The sequence below is a fragment of the Gadus chalcogrammus genome, chromosome 18 (assembly GCF_026213295.1).
Source record: "Gadus chalcogrammus isolate NIFS_2021 chromosome 18, NIFS_Gcha_1.0, whole genome shotgun sequence".
Taxonomy (NCBI): Eukaryota; Metazoa; Chordata; class Actinopteri; order Gadiformes; family Gadidae; genus Gadus; species Gadus chalcogrammus.
This window is the reverse complement of record NC_079429.1, coordinates 17,094,901-17,119,460: the sequence shown is the minus strand read 5'-3', so window position 1 is coordinate 17,119,460 and position 24,560 is coordinate 17,094,901. Positions and strand designations below refer to the sequence as shown.

General features: G+C 42.4%; 1 protein-coding gene and 1 long non-coding RNA gene across 2 annotated transcripts; one reads left to right on the top strand and one right to left on the bottom strand.

The window, feature by feature from the left end:
• The first annotated feature begins 237 nt into the window (after window positions 1–237).
• On the top strand, window positions 238–11,187 carry LOC130371482 (uncharacterized). Its single transcript, XR_008893195.1, has 3 exons — window positions 238–319; window positions 2,120–2,301; window positions 10,727–11,187. It is a non-coding gene; the product is annotated as an uncharacterized LOC130371482 (long non-coding RNA).
• A 3,154-nt stretch (window positions 11,188–14,341) lies between these two features.
• Window positions 14,342–15,887, bottom strand: LOC130371902 (uncharacterized). The gene is made up of 2 exons (XM_056577773.1): window positions 15,064–15,887; window positions 14,342–14,853 (listed from the first exon to the last, which is right to left on the bottom strand). The coding sequence occupies exons 1-2, from the start codon at window positions 15,831–15,833 to the stop codon at window positions 14,544–14,546; spliced, it is 1,080 nt and encodes a 359-aa protein (XP_056433748.1). The 5' UTR covers window positions 15,834–15,887; the 3' UTR covers window positions 14,342–14,543.
• Window positions 15,888–24,560: the final 8,673 nt, after the last annotated feature.

The following is a 24,560-nucleotide window of genomic DNA, read 5'->3' as shown; positions in this document are numbered from 1 at the left end:
TTTAGGTCATAGTGTTCTGAGAGGAAACATGTGTTAAGTTATGGCAGCGTTGTTTGTGGTGTGGTTGTTGTAGTGCATTTTGCACCAAAGGTTAACAGATATGCAGAGGTGTGTGTCTCTAAAGCCCACTGTGTTAAGTGATAGGGAAAAGTGACCATAGTATGGGTACATGACCGAAAACGATAGGAAAAAACTGTAACAATTTGTTGACATTTAATTGCTCCCTTGTTAACTTTTAGACCAAATACAATGTATCATTCGGATGAGGAGCCCCAGGATGTGAGCAGATTCGCCCAAGCCCCCAAAGTGTTATTTACAGGTATAGTCAGTCTGTCTGTCTGTCTGTCTGTCTGTCTGTCTGTCTGTCTGTCTGTCTGTCTGTCTGTCTGTCTGTCTGTCTGTCTGTCTGTCTGTCTGTCTGTCTGTCTGTCTGTCTGTCTGTCTGTCTGTCTGTCTGTCTGTCTGTCTGTCTGTCTGTCTGTCTGTCTGTCTGTCTGTCTGTCTGTCTGTCTGTCTGTCTGTCTGTCTGTCTGTCTGTCTGTCTGTCTGTCTGTCTGTCTGTCTGTCTGTCTGTCTGTCTGTCTGTCTGTCTGTCTGTCTGTCTGTCTGTCTGTCTGTCTGTCTGTCTGTCTGTCTGTCTGTCTGTCTGTCTGTCTGTCTGTCTGTCTGTCTGTCTGTCTGTCTGTCTGTCTGTCTGTCTGTCTGTCTGTCTGTCTGTCTGTCTGTCTGTCTGTCTGTCTGTCTGTCTGTCTGTCTGTCTGTCTGTCTGTCTGTCTGTCTGTCTGTCTGTCTGTCTGTCTGTCTGTCTGTCTGTCTGTCTGTCTGTCTGTCTGTCTGTCTGTCTGTCTGTCTGTCTGTCTGTCTGTCTGTCTGTCTGTCTGTCTGTCTGTCTGTCTGTCTGTCTGTCTGTCTGTCTGTCTGTCTGTCTGTCTGTCTGTCTGTCTGTCTGTCTGTCTGTCTGTCTGTCTGTCTGTCTGTCTGTCTGTCTGTCTGTCTGTCTGTCTGTCTGTCTGTCTGTCTGTCTGTCTGTCTGTCTGTCTGTCTGTCTGTCTGTCTGTCTGTCTGTCTGTCTGTCTGTCTGTCTGTCTGTCTGTCTGTCTGTCTGTCTGTCTGTCTGTCTGTCTGTCTGTCTGTCTGTCTGTCTGTCTGTCTGTCTGTCTGTCTGTCTGTCTGTCTGTCTGTCTGTCTGTCTGTCTGTCTGTCTGTCTGTCTGTCTGTCTGTCTGTCTGTCTGTCTGTCTGTCTGTCTGTCTGTCTGTCTGTCTGTCTGTCTGTCTGTCTGTCTGTCTGTCTGTCTGTCTGTCTGTCTGTCTGTCTGTCTGTCTGTCTGTCTGTCTGTCTGTCTGTCTGTCTGTCTGTCTGTCTGTCTGTCTGTCTGTCTGTCTGTCTGTCTGTCTGTCTGTCTGTCTGTCTGTCTGTCTGTCTGTCTGTCTGTCTGTCTGTCTGTCTGTCTGTCTGTCTGTCTGTCTGTCTGTCTGTCTGTCTGTCTGTCTGTCTGTCTGTCTGTCTGTCTGTCTGTCTGTCTGTCTGTCTGTCTGTCTGTCTGTCTGTCTGTCTGTCTGTCTGTCTGTCTGTCTGTCTGTCTGTCTGTCTGTCTGTCTGTCTGTCTGTCTGTCTGTCTGTCTGTCTGTCTGTCTGTCTGTCTGTCTGTCTGTCTGTCTGTCTGTCTGTCTGTCTGTCTGTCTGTCTGTCTGTCTGTCTGTCTGTCTGTCTGTCTGTCTGTCTGTCTGTCTGTCTGTCTGTCTGTCTGTCTGTCTGTCTGTCTGTCTGTCTGTCTGTCTGTCTGTCTGTCTGTCTGTCTGTCTGTCTGTCTGTCTGTCTGTCTGTCTGTCTGTCTGTCTGTCTGTCTGTCTGTCTGTCTGTCTGTCTGTCTGTCTGTCTGTCTGTCTGTCTGTCTGTCTGTCTGTCTGTCTGTCTGTCTGTCTGTCTGTCTGTCTGTCTGTCTGTCTGTCTGTCTGTCTGTCTGTCTGTCTGTCTGTCTGTCTGTCTGTCTGTCTGTCTGTCTGTCTGTCTGTCTGTCTGTCTGTCTGTCTGTCTGTCTGTCTGTCTGTCTGTCTGTTAGTTACGCACATATCAGCCCCTAACCACCTTTCCCGGCCCCCCACATCTTTTCTCTTTAGACAAACCAGCAACCCAACAAGCCAGTCAGAACAGCCAACCATCACCTCCAAGGATATATTATAGCCTCCTACGCCCCAGTTTCCCTATCCCAATGTCCCTATCCCAGCATCGTTCCCAGGAGATTAATTGGCCTTCCCTCCACTCGGTCCAATGCCTCTACTCCAGAGGCCATCTCCTGAAGGTATGTTTTTAAAAAGAAGTAATTCATGTCAATTCAACCATTCAAAACAATTGCAGTATATCCAGTCAAATGGTTAAATTTCTCTCTTCATACTTGTTACTGATTCTCCAGGCACTGCCAGTATGACATTGAAAGGCAAGTACAGGAATGTTATGTTCTAAGGCTATTCTAGGCATTCATTAATGTGAAAATCTTTCCTCAATTCTTTGAATCATTGAAGGATTTACCATCTTTCAACTATTGGCTTAAACCAATGGCATTGCTTAAATATACACAACTGTTCAAAAGTTTGTAATCACCATTCATTTTACGATTTGGCTTCATTATAACCAGCCTCACGACATAGTTAGCTGGAATACACTTAGGCACTGGGAATGGTTTTGCAACAGTCCTAAGAGTCGTCCCATACATGTTGAGCACCTGTAGGTCGATTTTACACCTCTCATAATAATCTTGAAGCCTTCCAGTTTACTATTTCATGAGGCTTACTATAATGAAGCCCAACATAACATTTTCTAGTGATCCCAAACCTTTAAACATTAGTGTATTTCAATGATAAAATAACATTAAACATTACACTGACTGCTTTAGGTAGTTTTGAGTAGGGCTGAACGAGTTCAGAAAAGATTGAATTGTGATTTTTCTGGCAGATATTGCGATTTCGATTTTCTTCACGATTTTCTTCAAATCAGGCTTCAGTGCAATATTCACAATGTATAGTAATATTTACAAACATGACATACCATTAAAACATTACATGCCATTACTCTAATGTAAGAATGAAAACTAAAGTTAAGAATTGATTTCAAATGTATTTATTAAGAAACATGCATGTAAACTAAAGTCCTTGAACAACTGCAGTTGTTACAACTGAAGAGCTAAAAGAGTAATCTTTTAGCTTACAGTCCCTCCAGAAAAATGTGGCGTTTCTTTGTGATTTATGCGGCCAAAAATCCTTGATTATGCGGCACGTTTTCTTAAAAAATGCAATGAAATATGCGGCATATTTCTGCAATCTTATGCGATGAAATTGCGGGAACTTGCAAAAAATGCAGGTACTTGCGAAAAAATGCGGGAACTTGCGAAAATTGCGGTTTGAAAAAGAGGGGAAAAAAGTGATCCCCAACACCCTGTTGTCACTAGGCTACTACCTTAATATAAAGAGTCATTTCTTATTACTTTCTATGATAAACAAGCATTGCATGGTTGACTCTGCCGCCGGTGTGTCAATGTGTGTATTAAACTATGTAAGTCGCTTTGGATAAAAACGTCTGCTAAATGCCCTAATTGTAAATGGGAATATTTAAGTTCTCATCTTGTTTTATTTGAGACCTTAAAACATGGCTCAAACATACAAAACATTGAGTACAACTTCTGTAGCTTTACAAAAAGTATCTGCTACAACTTCTGTAAAATGAATAAATAAAATATAAAAAAATAAGTTTTCCTGTTTTACAGAGCAAGATTTACAAAAGAGTAACAAAAAAGTGCAATCTTACAACTGTAAAGTTGTAAGATTGCACTTTAAGTTGCAACTGTAAAGTTGTAAGATTGCAACTGTAAGTTGCAACTGTAAAGTTGTAAAATTTCCTTAAACTGACAGTTATGACAGTAGACACATGATGTAATTTGTATTGAACCTTAGTCTCAGGCATTCCACATCAACATCAGTATGCCAAAAGCCTCAGTAAGCATTTCACACTTCAATATATCCTAAAACTTCCCCTTCTGTAGCACCTACATACGTACAGGGATTTGTTGATATATCATTCTTGGCCTGATTTACATGACATTTATTGCATAAAAATAGGGCGGAAATAAAAACAATTAGGCAATTGGCAGTATTTCCTGATTTACTGGATAACGAAAGGAGATATCCATAATCCCCTCTGTAAAAAAAATCTATTTAATATAGAAACAAAAAAAAAATATTTTTTTTGAGCCTTGCTTTTTCCAATGCATTTTTTTCTTCCATTCATGTGAGTAATCAACTGGTAAAGTTTCATAAAGATATCTGAGTAAAAAAAAAAAAATCCTATTCACCCTTCCGTGTCTCGCCTTAAAAAGGATGCGCGTCTCCAAGGGCGCACCGCCAAGATGCTAGTGATGGATTCAATGATTTGTTTCCTTGATTCAGTTCGTGTCAGTCAGTTCGCCAAGAAGAGTCGTTCAGAATCGTTGGTTCGTTCAGTCGAGTTTCCGGTAGCAGTGAATCGAATCATGGAATGCACGTCAGTCAGACTCAGCTCCTCCCTCGTTCTCATTATCAAACGATCGTGGACTCGGTCATCAATCAACACAACATCACAACTTTAACCAAACGAAGCGGGATGGGGGGTGTAGCTGATTATTGGATGTTTAACATATCAGCAAGATAATAGACTTGATTTAGCAAAAATGGTTGGGGTCCCGGATGGAGAACGAGACAGATTGACGAGACATTCAAATATTTGATTAATCTGTATTAATATTGTATCTTATTATCGTATACTCGCTCACTAAGCCTGTTCCCTCTTCACCACTCGCAGTCAGTGAACGAACAGTGAGTCAGCGACTAGTGGGTCTGGGAGAAGTCGACTAGTGTTGGTCAAGATACTTGGAAAAAGTAATTAGTTACTGATTACTGATTACTTATCCAAGAAAGTAATCCAGTTACTTTACTGATTACTTATTTTCAAAAATAATTAGTTACTTTACTAATTACTTAACTTAGTTACTTTTCAAAAACACACTAGCTATACACAACCTGAATACGCTTTCACAGTCTCATTTAAAGAAAATCGTTTTGGTGTGTATACACACCTTCATTCGAATAGATGTAAATAAAATACAGCCATAATTCTAATGTCAAATAAGAGTATGTGTTTGAACTGTGTGTGTGTGGAAGGATGTGTTCCATAGATAAATACATAGATATTATATATAGTTATATGCTACACGTGAACCTCCTAAGATGGCGCAATTTGATTGGTTCGCTATCTCGGTATATTGGGCACTATCCCATGATTGACATCTCAAACTCTATATTGTTTTCATCGCAAAATGTCAGCTGATAACAACAAATAAACCTTCGGTCTCGTCGGCTATTCCCTACTATTGAATTCACCTTTGGCGAATAACTGTTGACTGTTGCCTAGATCAGTGGTTTTCAAACTGTGGGGCGCGCCAGAGTTCTTAAGAGGGGGCGCGACGTGAGAAAAAAAAAAAAACGAAGAAAAACCTGAAAGTCGATGATTCAAATCATCAGTCGTACTTCAACTGTAGAAGTAACATAACTAAATATATTTTCAACCGTTTATCTTCGTGCAAACCATTTAACAAATCTACACACTTGTATCTTCAATAATATTTAAACAGAATTTCGATATCATTTAAAATTTCTTCAGAATCACAGTTTTAGTTTCATACCGCTTCGTTTTCAGCTGTTTTCATTGAAGACTGCAGCCCATTCTGATACACCTACTTCTAGACATCGTAACTCATTCATTTTTCAACCGTTTACCATCGTTCAAACCATTAAACAAATCTACACACTTGTATCTTCAATACTATCTAAACAGAATTTTTATAGCATTTCTATTTTTTTCAGAATCACAGTTTTAGTTTCAAACCGGCATCATTTTCAGTTGCTTATAATAATTGAGGTCACCATAGCAACGCCGGTAAACTAACCCCGCCGAATAGTCAAATCTCTGGACTGAAAAGGCAGTTCTGATTCGACTCTGAAAATTCAGAGTCGGGGACCCTGAATGAATCTGTGTAAACTGGCAGTTTACACAGATTAAGATGTTCAAATTTATTTAAAAAAGGTTAAGCTAAAACATGCTTAGATAAAGTTGTTAAATTGTGTTAAGCAATATGTTTAAAAACGCATGTTGTAATGTTTCAAAAATATGTTTCAAATGTTTTAAAATTATGATAAGAGATGTTTAAAATGTGTAAAATAATTAATATAGCTTTCAAAACACAGGTATTTTGAACTTTTTTTTTTTGGGGGGGGGGGGGGCTCAGCTGAATTTTTTTCTCTGAGGGGGGGCTCACTCTCTCACACTTTGAAAACCCCTGGCCTAGATAGATAAATAGCCTAGTCAAGTCTTTATTAATACCAAACTACACGTCGGGAATTCATTTAGGACGGAGATTCGGCTCACACAGTATAGCCTTCAAGACCACACATAACAAGGGAGACAACAAGTCTGACTGGACATACACAAAATACATCACATTAAAACTAGACCCATGCGTTGATAGATAGATAGATAGATAGATAGACGGATAGAGAGTATTAAATATGTTATATTATTTGTCTTGTGGAGCTGTCACACTAAATTTGTACCGGCTGCCAAATTTGTACCGGGCGCGTCATCAATACGTAATCCATTCCAAACCTGCCCGGCAACAGATGATCGCGTCGTCCGTTGCCTGGCAACGGACGATCGCGTTGAATGACGTGAAAGGTTCACGAACATTCGCGAACCTTCTATCTAGCGATCCGTTATCTGTATTGTGCTATTTCGTCCTTGACCTGCTTTAAACACTCAGTTTACTTGCTAAATTTGATTAAACAATGAAATACAATACAAATATAAAGTAAAAACAAGAGTTATCTAGCGATCCGTTTTCTGTATTATGTTATTTCGTCTTTGGCAACATGAGCGCAAATGTTTTTTGAAACCCGCTTTAAACACTCAGTTTACTAGCTAAATTTGATTAAAAAATGAAATACAATACAAATATAAAGTAAAAACAAGTGTTATCTAGCGATCCGTTAACTGTACTATGTTATTTCGTCTTTGGCAACATGAGCGCGAATGTTCTTTGAAACCTGCCCGGCAACGGACGACGCGATCATCTGTTGCAGGCAGGTTTGGAATGGATTACGTATGGATGACGCGCCCGGTACAAATTTGGCAGCCGGTACAAATTTAGTGTGACAGAGCCAGCAAATGCTGTGCATGTATGCAAATTAGCCGTGTGCGCCTAGCAAGAAAGAGTCTTGCACACACGTGTCTGTTGTTTACTTCTAGACGTCGCGCCGCTATAGGCTACGTCATTGTCACGAGACAGTCTCACAAAGCAAATACGGCAAAATCCCAAATTATTTTTTTATTTTATGGCAAGAATAAATCACAGTTCAGGCCCCGTTCACACGAAGCCGAAACGGGCGAAACCGTTACGGTTTCGATCTATCCGGTTTCGGAGTATCTCCGTAAAGACGAAGCCAAGCGAAACCGGGTAGATCTGTAGAAATGCTGTAGTACACATTCCAGGCCCATAAGGGGCGCTGCTTCTGGTACAGAAATCCAGAAGAAATGAAATAAGAAGAAGAGGCGAGCATGCGCATAAAGGCTGCCCTTATGCGCATGCTCGCATGTGATTTCTGAGACTCCGCGGGCTTAAGAGCCATTGGCTAGGAGGTCGAGGGGTGGGGCGATGACGTCATGGTTTGCGGTTTCAGCCGTACACATGAATTCAAAACGAAACCGGGTAGATTTGAAACCACCTCCGAGGGTGGTTTCAGAAGTTTGCGGTTTCGGTCAGCGGATTCGCCGGCTTCGTGTGTACGGAAGGCCGAACCGTACAAGACCTTTGCGGTTTCGCCATGAAATCGGCTTTGTGTGAACGGGGCCTTAGTAACGCAGTAACGCAGGCTGCTTGCAGGAAAGTAAAAGTAATCGATTACTATTTTTGCAATTGTAATCCCTTACTTTACTCGTTATTTGAAAAAAGAAATTTGATTACAGTAACGCCTTACTTCTAACTAGGGTTGGGTATCGTTTGGGTTTTATCCGATACCGGTGCCTACTCGGTACTTTTCAAACGGTTCCGGTGCTAAAACGGTTCTCGAACCGGTACTTAAAAAAACGAAACCGCACACACTTGCATACATGCACGACTTGTTATGAGTTTCACATTAAGCAGAAAGTCAGCGGACACTGAGTTGAATGGCAACGGTGTTTGCTAGCCTACTTGATATGCAAGATTTACGGTTGGCATTAAATTACTCGACTTACACGAAGAGGCTGCTGTGAGTGCTGTGACTGATAAATATCTTTTTAAAAAATAATTACAAATAATATTAATTACTCGCTGAAAGCAGGCATGCACGCATCATGGCGCAACATTACTGCCAAAGTCATATTAAGTAGTATAACTCATGTGCGCAAGGCAGCCACAGGAGACGCGAACATTGTTTTCAACCGCTCGGTACCGCGCTGTATTAATTCCCAAGTTTTGAAAAGAAAAAGTATTTGAAGCGAATAACGACTCTGTTTTTTATTTGTTTATTTGGTTTTGAACAGAAAGTTTTGGATGCATGCATAGTCTTTGAGTTTGTTTGTTTGTTACTTTAAAATTACATTTGCTCGCAACACACACACACGTTCATTCACGTTCACCCACTACAACCTACCGATCTTCAATCAAAACAACATCAAGTAAGCGATGCCGCAGCGCGTTGACAAGTCCGTCCCGAGTCTCGAGGCGCCCATAGGCTTTATGGTTTATATGTTTGAAAGCCGTGACACACTCTTTTACCAGTTGGCCTGAAATACCACGCCTTGCAGTCATGGTCCTGGACCTATAAAGAAAGTCGTAGTCGTACCATGCGTGTTTAGCGCAACATTGAAAAGGGCCCCGTCTGAAACAGTGTCGCGCAGCGCTGCGTTCCAAACGTTGTGTAATCAAATACACCGGTATGGCGGTCTATAAAAAAATCATATCCTAACGAAAATACACTCAGTTATTCAGTGTGAACCGGTATAGCGCCAAGCACTAATGCAAGTTGACGCCGCAACACCATGGGGGCGGGGCAGGGGGCGTTAAAAAACGCCAGGCACCGTTATGAGGAACCGAAATGTGGGTTCTTATTCGATCTCGTTAGAACCGTTTACGTCGGAACCGGTTCCCTACTGGAACCGAGTTTCGGTGCTCAACCCTACTTCTAACGCATTACTGCCCATCACTGAAGTCAACTCTGAGAACGAATGAGAGAGAAGAATCAGTTCGGTTTGTTCTTGTTAAAGATTCGTTCATTCGAACTGATTCGGTCGCGAGCGACCCATCACTACAAGACGCACGCTATGGAGATCAAAACTTGGCGATGGCCATGGTGCGTCGGGGTCAGTTTGAGTGATGCGACCCATCACTGAACTGGCCTCATATGTAGGCGGCCAATAGTGACTACTGCCAGCGCCGATGCCATCAGACCTAATAGTCTGAGGCACGTCTTGAACTTCAACATCGTCCCCCTGCAAAAGAATGCCAGACAAGCCTGAAAGGCTTCCAAACTCTCCGCGGATAGACATGCTTTGAACGTCACTGACTTGAGGCAAAAGCCTATGAATGATTTGTTTTAAGTAGGAATCAAAACACTCTTTTGAATTTTTTGGGTGAAACCCAGGGACATTAGGGGCCCTATCTTGCATCGGGCGCAATTTACTTAATCACTGGCGCATGCGTCGTTGCTAGTTTGCAACTGGCGCAGAGCGTTCTTTTCCCTCCTGCGCCACGCGTCAGTAAATTAGGGAATGATCTTGTGCCCCAAGGGGTGGCTCGGCGAAAGGAGGAGGCGTGTTCTGGCACAAACGTTCCCTGGTGCTATTTTGGCGTTTCAGAAACCACCTGTGCCACAAACCAGGAAATACCTGGTTTAAAGTCAGTGGCGCGTTGTTCACAGCTATTTTAAGGGCGCATGCATAATGTTGCTTGTGCACCTCGCGCACACACTTTACTTCTCTCATCTACCTAGCCACACTATCTTGGTAGATTATTTGGGAAAGAACAGCTGATAAAGTGGTAATAAGTTGTACTTTTAAATCAATGCATCTGCAAACACTATACATCAAACACATATTTTCTTGACACAGACATCATGTACGTGCCCATAACTTTTAGGATTGATGAGTATTTGATCGTGAGAAAACATTGTTTACCGTGAATGAGTGGTAAAAAGAATGAATGAATGCGGGCGCGCGTGTGTGTATGTGTAACACACACGTCTATGTACGTTGCCAAACGCATTCCCTTCTCCCGGAGAAGCGTGATAGCAGCCTCCGAACGGGAGAACCAAATCGTACGCATATCGTACGCATGCCCTTGAAGGCATACCTGAGATTCTTTCTGTGAGGGGGATAAATGGGGAGATTGAAATAAGCTTTTGTAACATTTATGCTTGTGAACCAGTCTCCTGGGCACACAAAGCGTATAAGAGCTGCGTGTGTCAGCATTCTGAAACTGTACTGTCTCATGTATCTGGTCAGAGCGAGTAAATCTAATATGGGCCGCAGGCTCCCTCCCTTCTTTGGGACTAGAAAGTACCTAGAGTAAAGAACGCTTTGGTTGTGCTCTGGTGGTACTATCTGAATTGCCATTTTGTTGTTTAGACAGGTGATTTCCTCTTGTAAAACATGAGCTTTTTCTACAGGGGCCTGCGTCTGCAGTATCCCGTTGAACCGGGGAGGAGTGGACGCAAATTGGAGCCTGTAGCCGGCGGTTAGTTTTTCTGATGCAAGACAATCAAAGCCACTGTTGAGCCCGGCCAGACAGCGACCCCAGCTTCGCTGGTTCCTCTGTCGTGCCGGGCCGAAGGGGAATGACGATCATGCCCACCAGGCAACGTTTTATAACACTCTGTTCTTTTTGTATGTTTATAATTGTTTCTGTTTTCTAATGAAGCTGCGCTCTCGACGCTCGCTGGGAAACATTTTTAATAAACTCTCTATTGGGGTAGGCGGACATTCCGTGTTCTTTTTGGAAAAACCTGGGAGCCGAGTCAATATCGCTTGCAAATCACTTTATTTGGTAAAGGTTTTTTATGGTATCTATGCAGTGGCGACTGGTCATTAGGGGCAAGTGGGGCTCCACCTCACCTACTCTCACAAGAAAAAAATGAAAAGGAAAAAATGAAAATATCAAAAAAATGATATATAAAATTATATATAAAATAATATATGTATATAAAAATCTCCCCAGAAAGTACAGTAAAATAATAAGTTCAGCGCTTTTAGTTCATTTTGAGTCGACCCTAGCTTGCTTCTTCAGACTGATTCCGTCTGGAGGGGCAAGAAGGGCTCGAGCCCTGATGAGTCATGACTCGAGTGAGTCATGACTCACTCGACTCCCACCTCACGTGCCGCACGCAAGAAGTCCGGTAGCGAAGAAGAGAAGGAGAAGGATAACTTTGCTAACAAACATGCCGGAGGCACACAAACGAAAACGAGTCGACAACATGAATCAGGTAGATCATCTATTGGAGCACAGATTTGATACCCTTAGTCTGGAGGTCTTATATCCTGCGCCTTGTCGTGGTGGTGGTGAGTGGGCTTTAAACCAAGGCAGGCCATTCTGAATCTTTTCTTTCACAGCTATTATCTTTGATTTCTCCTCCAGGACACTGCCTAGGCCTATGGGAGGTGTACTCCATGGTAAAATTATATTGGGTTCTTATAGTAGCTCTTACAGCTGTTTGCAGTAGTATCATTTTCATTTGAGGTTTACGGAAGCTTAGTTAAATGTTTAAAAACTTTAAAAACTATACTTTCATTATTGCAATGTTTTGATGTCAGCAATAAAAGATTAAAAGCTGCACTAATGTACTTTATTAATTAAATATATATATCTGATACATGGAGAACAGTCATTCAAAGCCCAGCATACTAAATAGTGTTAAAGTATATTTTTATTTGTAATGGTTGTGATGGCCCCAGTACCTGCCTGCTGTCCTGGAAGGTCATTGTGGGTGGAGCTGAGGGCTGAATAGAAAATGGGAAACACCAAGCCAGGGCAACAAACAGCATGGTGGGACACTAGGTGTGTTTCCATCCCCCTAATTTAATGCAAACTTTGAAGTATCGAATCAGTAAACGGTGATGGAAACGCCAAAATTTGCATCAAAATCCTCTAATTCGCAAAAAGTTTATCCGCTCGCTTGAGGTGGTTTTTGAGGAATGCGAAAGAGAGTATATTCGCAAAATGGGAGATGGAAACACATTTTTCGAAACAGCTGTGACGTAGCGAACTTTGAACACACAGGACCGATTTCTGCATAACGACCAGCCATAGCAACCCTGCCGACAACAACGTGTAACGTCATCACCCTCTCAAACAACGCGAAACAACGTTTCTATTTTTAACCGTTTATATATCCTTTAATTATATATTTTAATTACGTACATCGAACAGATGGCAAATGTAAATATTAGACACGTGTGGACCGACGAGATTAAATTATTCCTTGCTCTCGTCCAAGAAAAGAACATAACTGCTATTTTAGATGGAAAACAAAAAAAAAATTCCACTATTTATCAGGACCTAAGAGAGACGATGTTGCTTAAAGGATACGACAAGCCCTGGAATGTGTTGAGTAAGTGGAAAGCCCTCAAACAACGATACATGTTCGAGAAACGACAAATGTCCCGAAGCGGTGCCGGCATAAAAAAAACAAGTTCAGTTTTTTCACCGAAATAGATAATATTCTTGGCCAGAGGCCCATTTTCACATCTCTGGCATCCATAATCAACAGCACAGGTTGGTATCAATTCATTGAATTAAATTAAATTACAGGTGAACATTTCAAGGTAAACTTGTAAACCTGGGTCCAATTTCTCCCTTTTTTGTCTAGAAACTAATGGTAGGGACAGCGACAACGGAGATGACAACATCAGCTACATAGATTCAGATGGTAAGCTACCGTAATGTACAATTCAGTTATTTTAAAGCTCGAGAATAAGAAACTGTCTAGACTAATAGCGCTAACCAGAGGGCAGCATAGTAAACAGGTAGTTGCCTGTTAACGTCTGGAAGCTGTGTGTTTAAGATGCCCTGTGCTGATGTAATAACTGTCTGTAGTGCTCTCTGTATCCACGTAGGCCCTACTGGACAATATTTTTTAAACTTAAGGTACTGAAGCCTATGCTCTCTTTGGAACAACTATTGTGATAATTTGCTGGTAAAAGTTGACATACCATGTCACCTCAGTCCTAGAAAGGGGAGGGGAGGAGAATTTTTGAGACATGTAGGCTACTGATAACACTAACATTTTCCTTTAAAATGTAACAGAGCCAGCATATACGCCTGACTCTGTGGCCTCAGCAGAAGATGGTGACAGATCACAGCTCACGGGGTCAACAACCCCATCAAGACGGAAAAGATTCTGGTCCCGTTCCACTGCAAGGCCGTCCTCTAGAGCTGGCAAGATTACACCCTTCTTTGAAGCCCTCCTGAGGCAACAAAAGGAGGAAGCCGAGAAAGACCGGGAGTCTATTCAATCAATTTCCACTGTTCTGGGTCAGGCAGTGAGGTGTTTCGAGCGCTGTGCAAAGGCAGCAGAGAAACAAGCCCATGCATGTGAGGTTATGGCCAATGCATCAGGGCAAGGCCAGTTCCAAACACCACCATTTGCCTCACACAATGGGAATTATACATGTAACCACCAACGACCATCGACATCCTACAATCAACACACATCTACTGACACACATAACACCATGTCATTCACATCTTACATGAATTTAGATTAGTAAACGGACACATGCCACTTTATGCCTTATTGTATTTGTAAATTATTTCTAAATGTTCAGATGCAGTACAATTCAATGTATTGTAATTTAATGGTAATTTAATACAATTCACATCTTACATACATTTACATTAGTTAACTAACACATGCCACTTGTGCCTTATTTTATTAATATATTCTAAATGTTCAGATGCGGTACAAGTCTTGTTATTTTTGTACATGTAATTTAATAAAATTCACATCTTACATACATTTACATTAGTTAACTAACAATGGCCACTTGTGCCTTATTTTATTTATTAATATATTCTAAATGTTCAGATGCACTACATGTCTTTATTTTTAAGTACATTTTTAAGTAATTTAAAAGTAATTTAATAAAATTGGTATTGGTACCTTGATTGGTACTATCCATGCCTAACCAAAATATCTTGTATGTGTTTTTTGCATTGCAGTCAAACTTTAATTAAATACAACCAAAACACACTTCATTCTAAAAAGAATATAATTGTATTTGTCTGCATTCCTCTTCAGCCTATTATTTTTTAATTATTACACAAATCAATATCACATTACAATTAGGGAGCGGCCTGATGCTTGTTAACCACGTGATGGACAAGGGCAGCCCTGATAGCCTGGGCCTCTCCGTTTGGTGGTTCATTATAGTCCTGATGAGGTCGCTGGGGTTAGGGGGTTCACAGGGGGCTCCAGGTGGGCCCTGCTGCTACTCTTTCTCACATATATTGTGTAACACACAACATGCAACCACAACTGTTGGCATAAAGGAGTGGTGCACATCTGACCACTTGGCAAGAATACGCCACCTCCCCTTAAGGTGCCCAAATGTGTGCTCAACCTTCACACGGATAGCACTGAGCTGGAAGTTGAAAGCCTCTTGCTCTTCTGAAAGGTTTGGACCAGAAAACCCTTTCATGAGCCATGGCATTAACGGATATGCTGGGTCTCCAGCTATCAGTAGAGGCACCTGGACCCCCTCTACATCTGCGTTGGCTTGAGGGTGTCTCTCTGGGAATCTGTTGAAAAAAAAGAGTACTGAGTGAAACCTATGATCTGCTACAAGAGTAGGCCTAATAAACAAAAGTACAAATTTCAGTTTCACAAAAACTATAGAAAATTGTAACACAGGCCTTCATTAATAGCCATGCACACGAGTAAAGCCACCAGTTACATTTTCAAGTTTACTAATAAGGTAACAAACTGGTTGTTTGAAATTATAAGCCTACCTGTACAAGTTGGACATGGTGAATACAGCTGCGTCATGCGCACTGCCGGGTGATCCAACACAAATATCTATGATTTGATACCGATCATCCACAAGCGCCTGTAACACAATTGAGGGCCACCCTTTGCGGTTGACGTAGTCCCGGTATCCATCGGATGGTGGAAGGATCGGAATATGGGTCCCATCCAGTGCACCGTACACCTGTGGTACTTGGTGCTTCATTGAGTTGCGGTGCGCTATTGCCTGTGCCTCGGCCACGTTGGGTATTTTGACAAATTTAGCCAACAACTTGTATCGTATGGCCCTGCACACCGCGTACACACAACGGTGAACGCTTGTTTTGCTTACACCAAATGTCTCTCCCACAACTCGGTATTCAGCACAGGTTGCCAACTTGTACAATGCGATGGCAATGCGTTTTTCCGTTGAAATCGGACGTCGTCCAGGGCTTTGCTTGGGACCAACGAATGGACCAATAGCGTTGCACAACATTACAAAAGTGGGCTTGATCATTCGAAAATGTTGTAGCCAAAGGCCGGCTGTGAAATGTCCTTCCACTATGACCTCCCAGAAGTCATGCTGGCGCTGTCTCTCCCATACATAAGGCCCTCGACGTCGTCCTCGTATTTCCCTTTCTACCACTGTGTACATTGCAATTTCTCTGTTTCTTCGTTTGCGGATAGAAGTTAAAATAGCCAATGATAACTTGACTGAAAGAACTGTTATTACTTGCCCAAGGGAAACCAATTGCTGCTGGATTCCTCTCTCCATGTTTGTTATTTGTCGTTAGGCGGACCAACCGCTTTTTGTTACATTTGTTGCAGCTTATCTACTTCTACCATTTATTACGTATCGGCATACATTTTTTGCCTATAGCGCCACCTCAGGCAGAACTAGGGTAGTTATCCGCTCCAACCACTTGATGGAAACGCACACTAATTCGAATACTTTTTTGCAAAACTTTCTAAGATTTGCATCACATTTGAGATTGGAAACGCACCTATTGACACGGTAAGTAAGACCAATGAAGGATGCTCAATCTCCTATTTTGAAATACTTTGCTTTTTTAGAAAATTACCATTTTATTTGTAATATTGAGGGCTGTAAACTTTTTCCAAAATGAATTTCAAACAAAATTAAAATGCCCTGTAATTTGTTTGGATGGATGTCTGTATGCCTGAAAAGCCAGTAGCAACACTACTAAAAGTGAAGGTCTACCATTTTTGTTGAAAGATTTCGGCAGTTTAGACGCTGTTTAGCGTATGACTGCCCTTCACAGGTCAGATGTTGAACTAGATTTTTACATACAGTCCCGTGTTGTGCAGGATAGCCGGGAGCAGGCGGAGTCAACGTCTACAAAGATCGCCACGACTGTGAAAATAAACGGGTGACGTCACGAACACTGGTTCGCCATTTAAAAGAATAAAATATATTAGCCTAGCCCCACCTGTTTTTTTACATGTAGAAACGCCACTGCATACTGGCCCAATCCAACACGATCCAGCCTGGACAGGGATATTTGCTGAGAGAGGCTTGCTTCAAGACCGGATCGCTTCATCCAGGCACTCGGGAAAGGCTGGAAGCAGCAGGCTGGTTGAGGCTTTAGCCTTTGGGAGTCGCTTGCCCTCGTAGCGAGATGTGGCGGTCTCTACCGGGGGCTCAGGCCACTCGTGTTCAGCCTTGCAGCTTAATTTTTTTAGGTTGCAATGAAATGGTTGCATGCAATTTGATCGTTGATGGCAAAGTCAACCCTCCCTCCCGATATAGAAATCTATAGATATATAACCACACACATACACACACGGATACACACAAACACACACTATAAATATGTAATATACAATGTTTTGTCTTGTGCCAATGTTAACCTTTCAATGTTTCAATATGTGGGTGAATGTATGAAATGAGCCCGTTGTTTAAATGATAGATGCCAAACCTTTTAAGGGACTATCCAACTCCAGAAATGTACCTTATCCCCCTAGCATCCATCTAGGATCTGAAGACTGATGGGGAATCCCAATGCCGAAGTTTACATCCAAGATGTAACCTGGAGGGCCGCTGGGTGAATAAGGTCCATGCACGGCTCAATGCAGACATAATTGTATAATATTCATACATTGCAAATCAGAATGAAGTGTAAATCCCAGACAGTAAGGTGACATGAACTATTTCACCACAAAGCAAGTGTTTGATAACGACTCCCTTTTTTTATGTTGAAGTTAGCCAATAACAAGTCAGCACCAGGCTAAAACAATGCTATTTGAGAATAGTGTCACCTTGGGTTTCTAACCGAATCCTTTCACCACTGTTACGTTTACGTTTAAGTCCCTGAAGTAATAATTAAGCCAACAGTCGGGAATCTAACTCTCAGACAATGGGAAAGAAACCCCAGTGGTGAATAGGCCTTTTAGGGTAAGTTTTCTTTGGTTCAAATGATTAGTAGGCTACACCTTGAATACAAACCCTTCACTAACTAGTATTCGCAGAGGGCAGAAAGCTCTACATCTTATCCCCTAACTGCAATTAAAAACATACTATTTTAATGACTTTTACTGAGAGGAACTCATTGTGGAATTGTCTGTGTGTTTGAGAGAGACAAAGAGAAATTGTGTGCCATAAACTGCTTTTATAACATCTTTAGTGCAAATGCATATTTGCACTAAAGATGTTATACAATATAAAATATATTGGCAACCGTCTTGACTTATTTCTCTACCATTTCGATACAATACATCTTTACAATAATATCTTGACTAAAGTCCTAGTCAGTATAGATACATGTTTTTATTTATGTAAACATTGAGATATATAAATATTTAAACGTTTGTAGGCCTAGTCACTATGTATGTATATATATATATATATATATATATATATATATATATATAATATTATATATATATATATATATATTTATTTATTTATTAACAGAAGCGGTTACTGTAGTCATAGATAATACTACTAATAATAATACATTTAATTTAGAGGCGCCTTTCAAGGCACCCAAGGTCACCTTACCAGACTGCAGTAATGCATGTCAGAATATGTAGCCATAAGATGACTAAAAAAGTGCATTCCCGTTACAGCATGTTATTACCACCTTCCCCATGTCTCCAAGACTTGGTTAGATATGTACAAGATGTATATCACTGAACAAATGAACTCCATTCCCATTCCCTGATTACATTTATGATGATACAACATTTTTGTTGAGGAAACGTATTTTAATGTTTTTCTTTATTGTTATTCACTTTGAACTGGTGTAGAACCCAGTGGGAGACTAATAACACACCTAGCAACCAATCAACATACATTTAGAATGATACTATTCCGATTATGACGTCACAATAAGTTCCTAAGCAATATCTTGTGTTGTGCAGAGAAAATATATCAGTCGTTTGGACATTGCGTGTAGTAGAGAGAGAGAGCAGCTTCGTTGAAAAAGAGATATTTGCAAATCAACTTTTCGCCGTTGTTGTAGTGAGAACATGGACGGTGAGTTCCCAGCTCTGTGCCGAGCAGTATGTTTTTGCTGTACCGCTGTGAATGCTTCGGGTCTTCCGAGAGCTCCGCGGCTCAATACCGCCACCTTCAGTTCAGAGAAAGACGCACGTTCAATTTCGATATGGGTTGTATGTAGATTTGTATTTTGTATTTAACCTTTATTTATACTCGAGAGATCAATTGAAGGTTGACCCTCATTTGCAATGATGTCGAGATTAATCGAAAGAAAATAGTTTGTGTTTAAAAACGTGGCATCCTTGCTGGATGACAAAATTAACTCCATCAGAGAGAGACTGTTGGGAGGCATTCCCATTCCCTGATGATATTCGTGATGATAAACCATTTTTGTTGAGGAAACGTATTCAGTTTGAACTGGTGTAGAACCCAGGGGGAGATAGATGTGGCCTGGTGTCCGTCAGTTCATCCGTTGGGAGTTTTTTCTAGATGGTATCTTTCTCGTCATGAGATTTAAACGTTCATAATAACACACATAACAACCAATCAACAAGCATTTAGATTGATGCAATTCCAATTATGACGTCACAATTAGTTCCTAAGCAATGGTTTGTGTTTAGCAGAGAATATATATCACTCGTTTGGACATTGCGTGTAGTAGAGAGAGAGAGCAGCTGTCTTGAAAAATAGATATTTGCAAATCTACTTTTCGCCGTTGTTGTAGTGAGAACATGGACGGTGAGTTCCCATCTCTGTGCCAAGCAGTATGTTTTTGGTGTACCGCTGTGAACGCTTCGGGTCTTCTGAGAGCTCCGCTGCTCAATACCGCCACCTTCAGTTCGGAGAAAGACGCACGTTCAATTTCGATAAGGGTTGGATGGAGATTTGTATTTTGTATTTAACATTTATTTATACTCAAGAGATCAATTCAGGGCTGACCTACATTTGCAATGATGTCGAGATTAATCGAAAGACAAGAGTTTGTGTTTAAAAACGTGGCATCCTTGCTGGATGACGAGGATATCACCTCACAGCAGCTAGCTCGTCTCCCCAACGAACATGTGTGTTTTTTTCTCACCTGGTGGAGGCGCTGCTAAGACACAAATCGTCGAAATGCAGGTTCCCTTGGAAGAACCTCCTTAAAGCAGTTTAATGCTATCCCGGAATGATATATTGGCGTTTAAACCGTACAGTTAAACGGAATGTTTTGATTGCCGGGACATTTTAAAACGGAAGTGAAACACTAATGCACCTTATGTTAACTGCCCGACGTAGCCTATGAGAATAAATAAAATAGCTATCTATTTTATTTATCAATTACAATTTCTTTACAATTACAAACCAATCTTTGGATGTCGATTTCATGTCAATAGGCTTTTCTTATCTCTCTCTCTCTCTCTCTCTCTCTCTCTCTCTCTCTCTCTCTCTCTCTCTCTCTTTCTCTTCTCTTCTCTTCTCTTCTCTTCTCTTCTCTTCTCTTCTCTTCTCTTCTCTTCTCTTCTCTTCTCTCAGGTCAATCATTCTCTGTGTCCAAAGGAGACCTGATAACCACAACGTCTTCCACCTACCTGGTGGAAGATTTTCTGGGGGAAGGAACCTTTGGGAAGGTGGCCAGATGTGTTAAAACAGGCACCAATTTAAAGGTGGCTGTTAAAATCATCAAGAACCGCCCGTCAGTGTTAGCGTCGGTTAGGCAAGAGGTAAAACAAAACATCAATAGGTTAATAAATTAAGTTATTGAAATATATATTGCTAGAAAATAATATGCCCTTTTTCGAACTGTGTGTGTTTCTTTTTGGTATTAGTTTTTCATGTGATTTCGCATTGTAAAATATCTCTTTAACCTGCTCTTTATTCTCAGATTCACATCTTAAGGTGCCTCCGAGCTCTGGACCCGGAAAAGTGTGGGATTGTGAGATGGATGGGTGCCCTCAAACACGGTCCGCACTTCTGTCTGGTGTTTGAGCTCCTGGACCAGTCTCTCCAAGCCTTCGCCCATCAGACAGAAAACCACTGTCTGCCGCTGATGCAGATCAAAAATATAGTGGAACAGGTAAGGTTGGACCTCAACCTCAACACAATTGTAATATCGTTGCTCGAAACACAATACATTGTTGTATTTCTTGAGTGTTTCTGATTGCGTGAAAGACTTTGTATTCAATCATCACACTTTTGGTACTGTGGAAAGGTCACCTTTCGGCGAAATTTACAGTCTTCTAACTCAATTAACTAACCCTAGTGCATCCACGTGAATTGCGTAGATCTGCAAAAAACGTGTCTACGTCTCATCCAAATGTTCAACAATGGGTACTGGGCTGGCCAATGAAAGGCAGAGTAGAATGGGTCAGTCGCCCTCCGTCTGCTGAAATGCTCGCTCCACTTCAAGGCAGCGTGGAGAACACATTGGCCAAAAAATTGTGTCACTTTTTTGGGCCTTCACCAGTTGGCACCCCTGTAAACCGCATTCAACACTTTAACAAAATAAGAGAGTTCGAGACGTCTGACGTAAGATCACTCACGAACAAGTTAGAACAAAGCGTGAGCTAGATGCAAAATAACCAAAGAACCACCCCCCAGACCTCTGCCTATATGCACCATTCTGTCCACACATCATCCATACGTAATCACCTCATCCCATGCATTCTTCTCTTATGTTGAAATCGACTGTACTTCCAGTACGCTCTTACACTGCTAACCAGTTCTCTCTAGTTCTCCTTTGACTCACAGCCTGTGTCTCACCATATAAGGAACATGCAAGCAACACACATTAAACATGTGAAGCTTGGGACGGCTCCAGGCCGAGCAAACTCACTCACCTTGGTTCAGCCATAATGATAACATACTGCAGCTGTACTGGGGGAGAGTGGTAACTGTCATCAAATATTGATTTTCAGCTGGCCTCAGCCCTTGACCACCTTGGCAACCTTGGGATCATTCATGGCGACCTGAAGCCTAACAACGTCATGATGACAGGACAGGACACTCAAGTCAAAATCATTGACTTCGGCTGTTCCCTCCATTTGTCCCAGGCAATAATTGGCCAAAACTTTGGGACCCTCCGGTACAGGTGAGTAACTGACAGCCATCCTGACCTGGTTGGTTCCTATTGGTTGCTGATTACAATGGTTGCTCCAATTTCCTATCTTTCTTTCTTATCAGATCCCCAGAGGTCATACTGGGTCTTCCATATACAGGCATGATTGATATGTGGTCCCTGGGTTGCATAGCAGCTGAATTGTTAATTGGATACCCCCTTTATCCCGGCTACACAGAGTATGATATGGTAAGTCTAACCGTGTATTTCAATATACCAAAATCCTTTTAAACAATGTCTCAGTAGACATTGTTCAAAATTAAAAGTCTGAGTCTGTGGGGAACATTGGAAAGATTTTTGAATCCCAAAATAATAATAACGATCCTTCACATAATCCAGTGGTGGATGCTAACAGGAAGGATGTGCTCTGTTGTGTTTCAGTGGGCATACATCATACATACCCATGGTGAGCTTCCTGCTGCTATGCTGGACCAAGGCATCAAAAGCCATTTGTGTTTCACCAAAGGATCAGTCTGGAGACTCAAGGTATCACTATACGTGTCTGTCTGCTACCCGGTCTTAAAGTATCTACAGATCAAAATAACCTAACCAAAACAGAGGCTATTTTCCAGACACAACGGGAGTATAAGAAGAGTATGAAGAGAATAGGGCTCAAGAGGCGCCGGCCCAGATCGTTCTTTTTTATCTCCCTGGAGGAGGTGGTCGAGGTACAGTAGGTGTTGATCCAGTAACGTTGTAGACTTTAAGGCAGTGGTCATGTTGTTTCCAATCTTCTAAATCATTTCACTTCAAACCTGAAGGTAGGATATGAGCCAGGCCAACCTATCCCGCCCAGCTTCACGGACCTGTTGAAGAGGATGCTCCATCTGGATTGTCACCAGCGCATCACGCCACACGCACTGCTGGAGCATCCCTTCATCAGCCTGGGGACAGAGATCCAGACCGACAGCAGCTGTCCTGAGCCCACTGTGGACCAGCCTTACAGCAGCAGTCCTGAGCCCACTCTGGTCCAGCCTTACAGCAGCAGTCCTGAGCCAAGTGTGGACCAGCCCACCATCAGCTGCACTGAGCCCACTAGGGTCCAGCCTTACAGCAGCAGTCCTGAGCCCACTGTGGTCCAGCCCTACAGCAGCAGTCCTGAGCCCACTGTGGTCCAGCCCTACAGCAGCAGACCTGAGCCCAGTGAGGTCCAGCACTACAGCACTTGCCCTGAGCCCAGTGTGGACCAGCACTACAGCAGCTGCCCTGAGCCCATTGTGGACCAGCCCTTCAGTCTACCTGTTAGCCACACAACTTATATGACAGAGGAACATTGGAAGGCCCCAGTAGACACCACAGACAGTGGCAAAGGGTAGGTGTGCCATTCACTCTCCAATGCTTCCGAGATCTTCTATTGAGTTGCTTCCTAATATCATGCTTTCAACATTCATTTGGTTCTGGGCTCAGGCACTGCTTAATTGTCTTTTATTAGGATTTGTGGATTGAATTACGATATGTTAAAAATCTTTTCTCTTGATTTTTGATATGATAGCACTGCATCCAAACCTACCGCTTCCTATTGTGTTGCCACGGAGACTGAGGAGGTCAAGAAAGCCTTAGCAGACATCCCACTAGGTAAGTCAGAAGTCCTTAGCCTTAGTCTACTCATGTTAGTACTTTAAAGTAAAACATAATTTTGTCCTGTTTTGGTGTCATTTTCAGATGTCACCTCAAAGAACGAGAAGCAGAAACAGGGCAGAGTAAAGAGGTTCTTTAAGACGGTGTTGAAGTCCTTCTGCTGCTGTTGCTGCTTTGCCCATGGGGACCCGGAGTAACTGGTTCATACATGGAGCAGCTCAACAGCAACTGCTGGCCAGAGACCAGTGTGGACCACCAAAATAGAAGCTGCCCTGAACTCAGCCTGGACTACCCCAAAGACAGCCACCCTAAGCCCAGTGTTGACCACCCCAAAGCAGCTGCCTTGAGACTAGTGTGGACCACCCCAAGGGCTGCTGCCCTGAGCCCAGTGTTGACCACCCCAAAGCAGCTGCCTTGAGACTAGTGTGGCCCCAAAGGCAGCCCCCCTGAGACTAGTGTGGACCACACCAAAGGCCGCAGCTGCCTTGAGCCAAGTGGGGGCCGACCGAAAGGCAGCAGCTTCCCTGAGTTCACTAGGGTCCAGCCTTACAGCAGCAGTCCTGAGCCCACTGTGGAACAGCCCACCATCAGCTGCACTGAGCCCACTCTGGTCCAGCCTTACAGCAGCAGTCCTGAGCCAAGTGTGGACCAGCCTTACAGCAGCTGCCCTGAGCCCATTGTGGACCAGCACTGCAGTCTACCTGTGAGCCACACACCTTCTGTGTCAGAGGAACAGAGGAAGGCCTCAGTAGACCCCACAGACAGTGGCAAAGGGTAGGTGTGCCATTCACTCTCCAATGCTTCCTAGATCCACCATTAAGTTGCTTCCTACTATTATGCTTTCAATATTAATTTGGTTCAGGCTCATGCACTGCTTAATTGTCTTTTTATCAGGATTTGTTGATGGAATTACGTTATTTTAAAAATCTTTTATCTTGACTTTTTATTTGATAGCACTGCATCCATACCTACCGCTTCCTATGGGATTGCCACGGAGTGTGCGGAGGGTCAAGCCAGCCGTAGCAGACATCCCACTAGGTATGTCAGATGTCTAAAGCCCTAGACCACACATGTTAGTATTTTATACTTAAACATACATTTCCTGTTTTTGTGTAATTTCAGATGTCACCCCAAAGAAGAAGAAGCAGAAACAGGCAGAGTAAAGGGGTTCTTTAAGACAGTGTTGAAGTCCTTCTGCTGTTGCTGCTTTGCCCATGGGGACCTGGACTAACTGGTTCATACATGGACCAGCCTAACAGCAGCTGTTGACCAGAGACCAGTGTGGACCACAAAAACAGCTGCTGGCCTGAGCCCAGTGTGGACCACATCAATAGATGCTGCCCTGAACTCAGCCTGGACTACCCCAA

Bases quoted from the DNA above. Each gene is read 5' to 3' on its own strand.
- LOC130371902 (XM_056577773.1), bottom strand. From the start codon at position 15,833: ATGGAGAGAGGAATCCAGCAGCAATTGGTTTCCCTTGGGCAAGTAATA. The intron at 14,854-15,063 runs GTAGGCTTATAA...TTTTTTCAACAG, and splicing joins ACCATGTCCAACTTGTACAG to ATTCCCAGAGAGACACCCTC.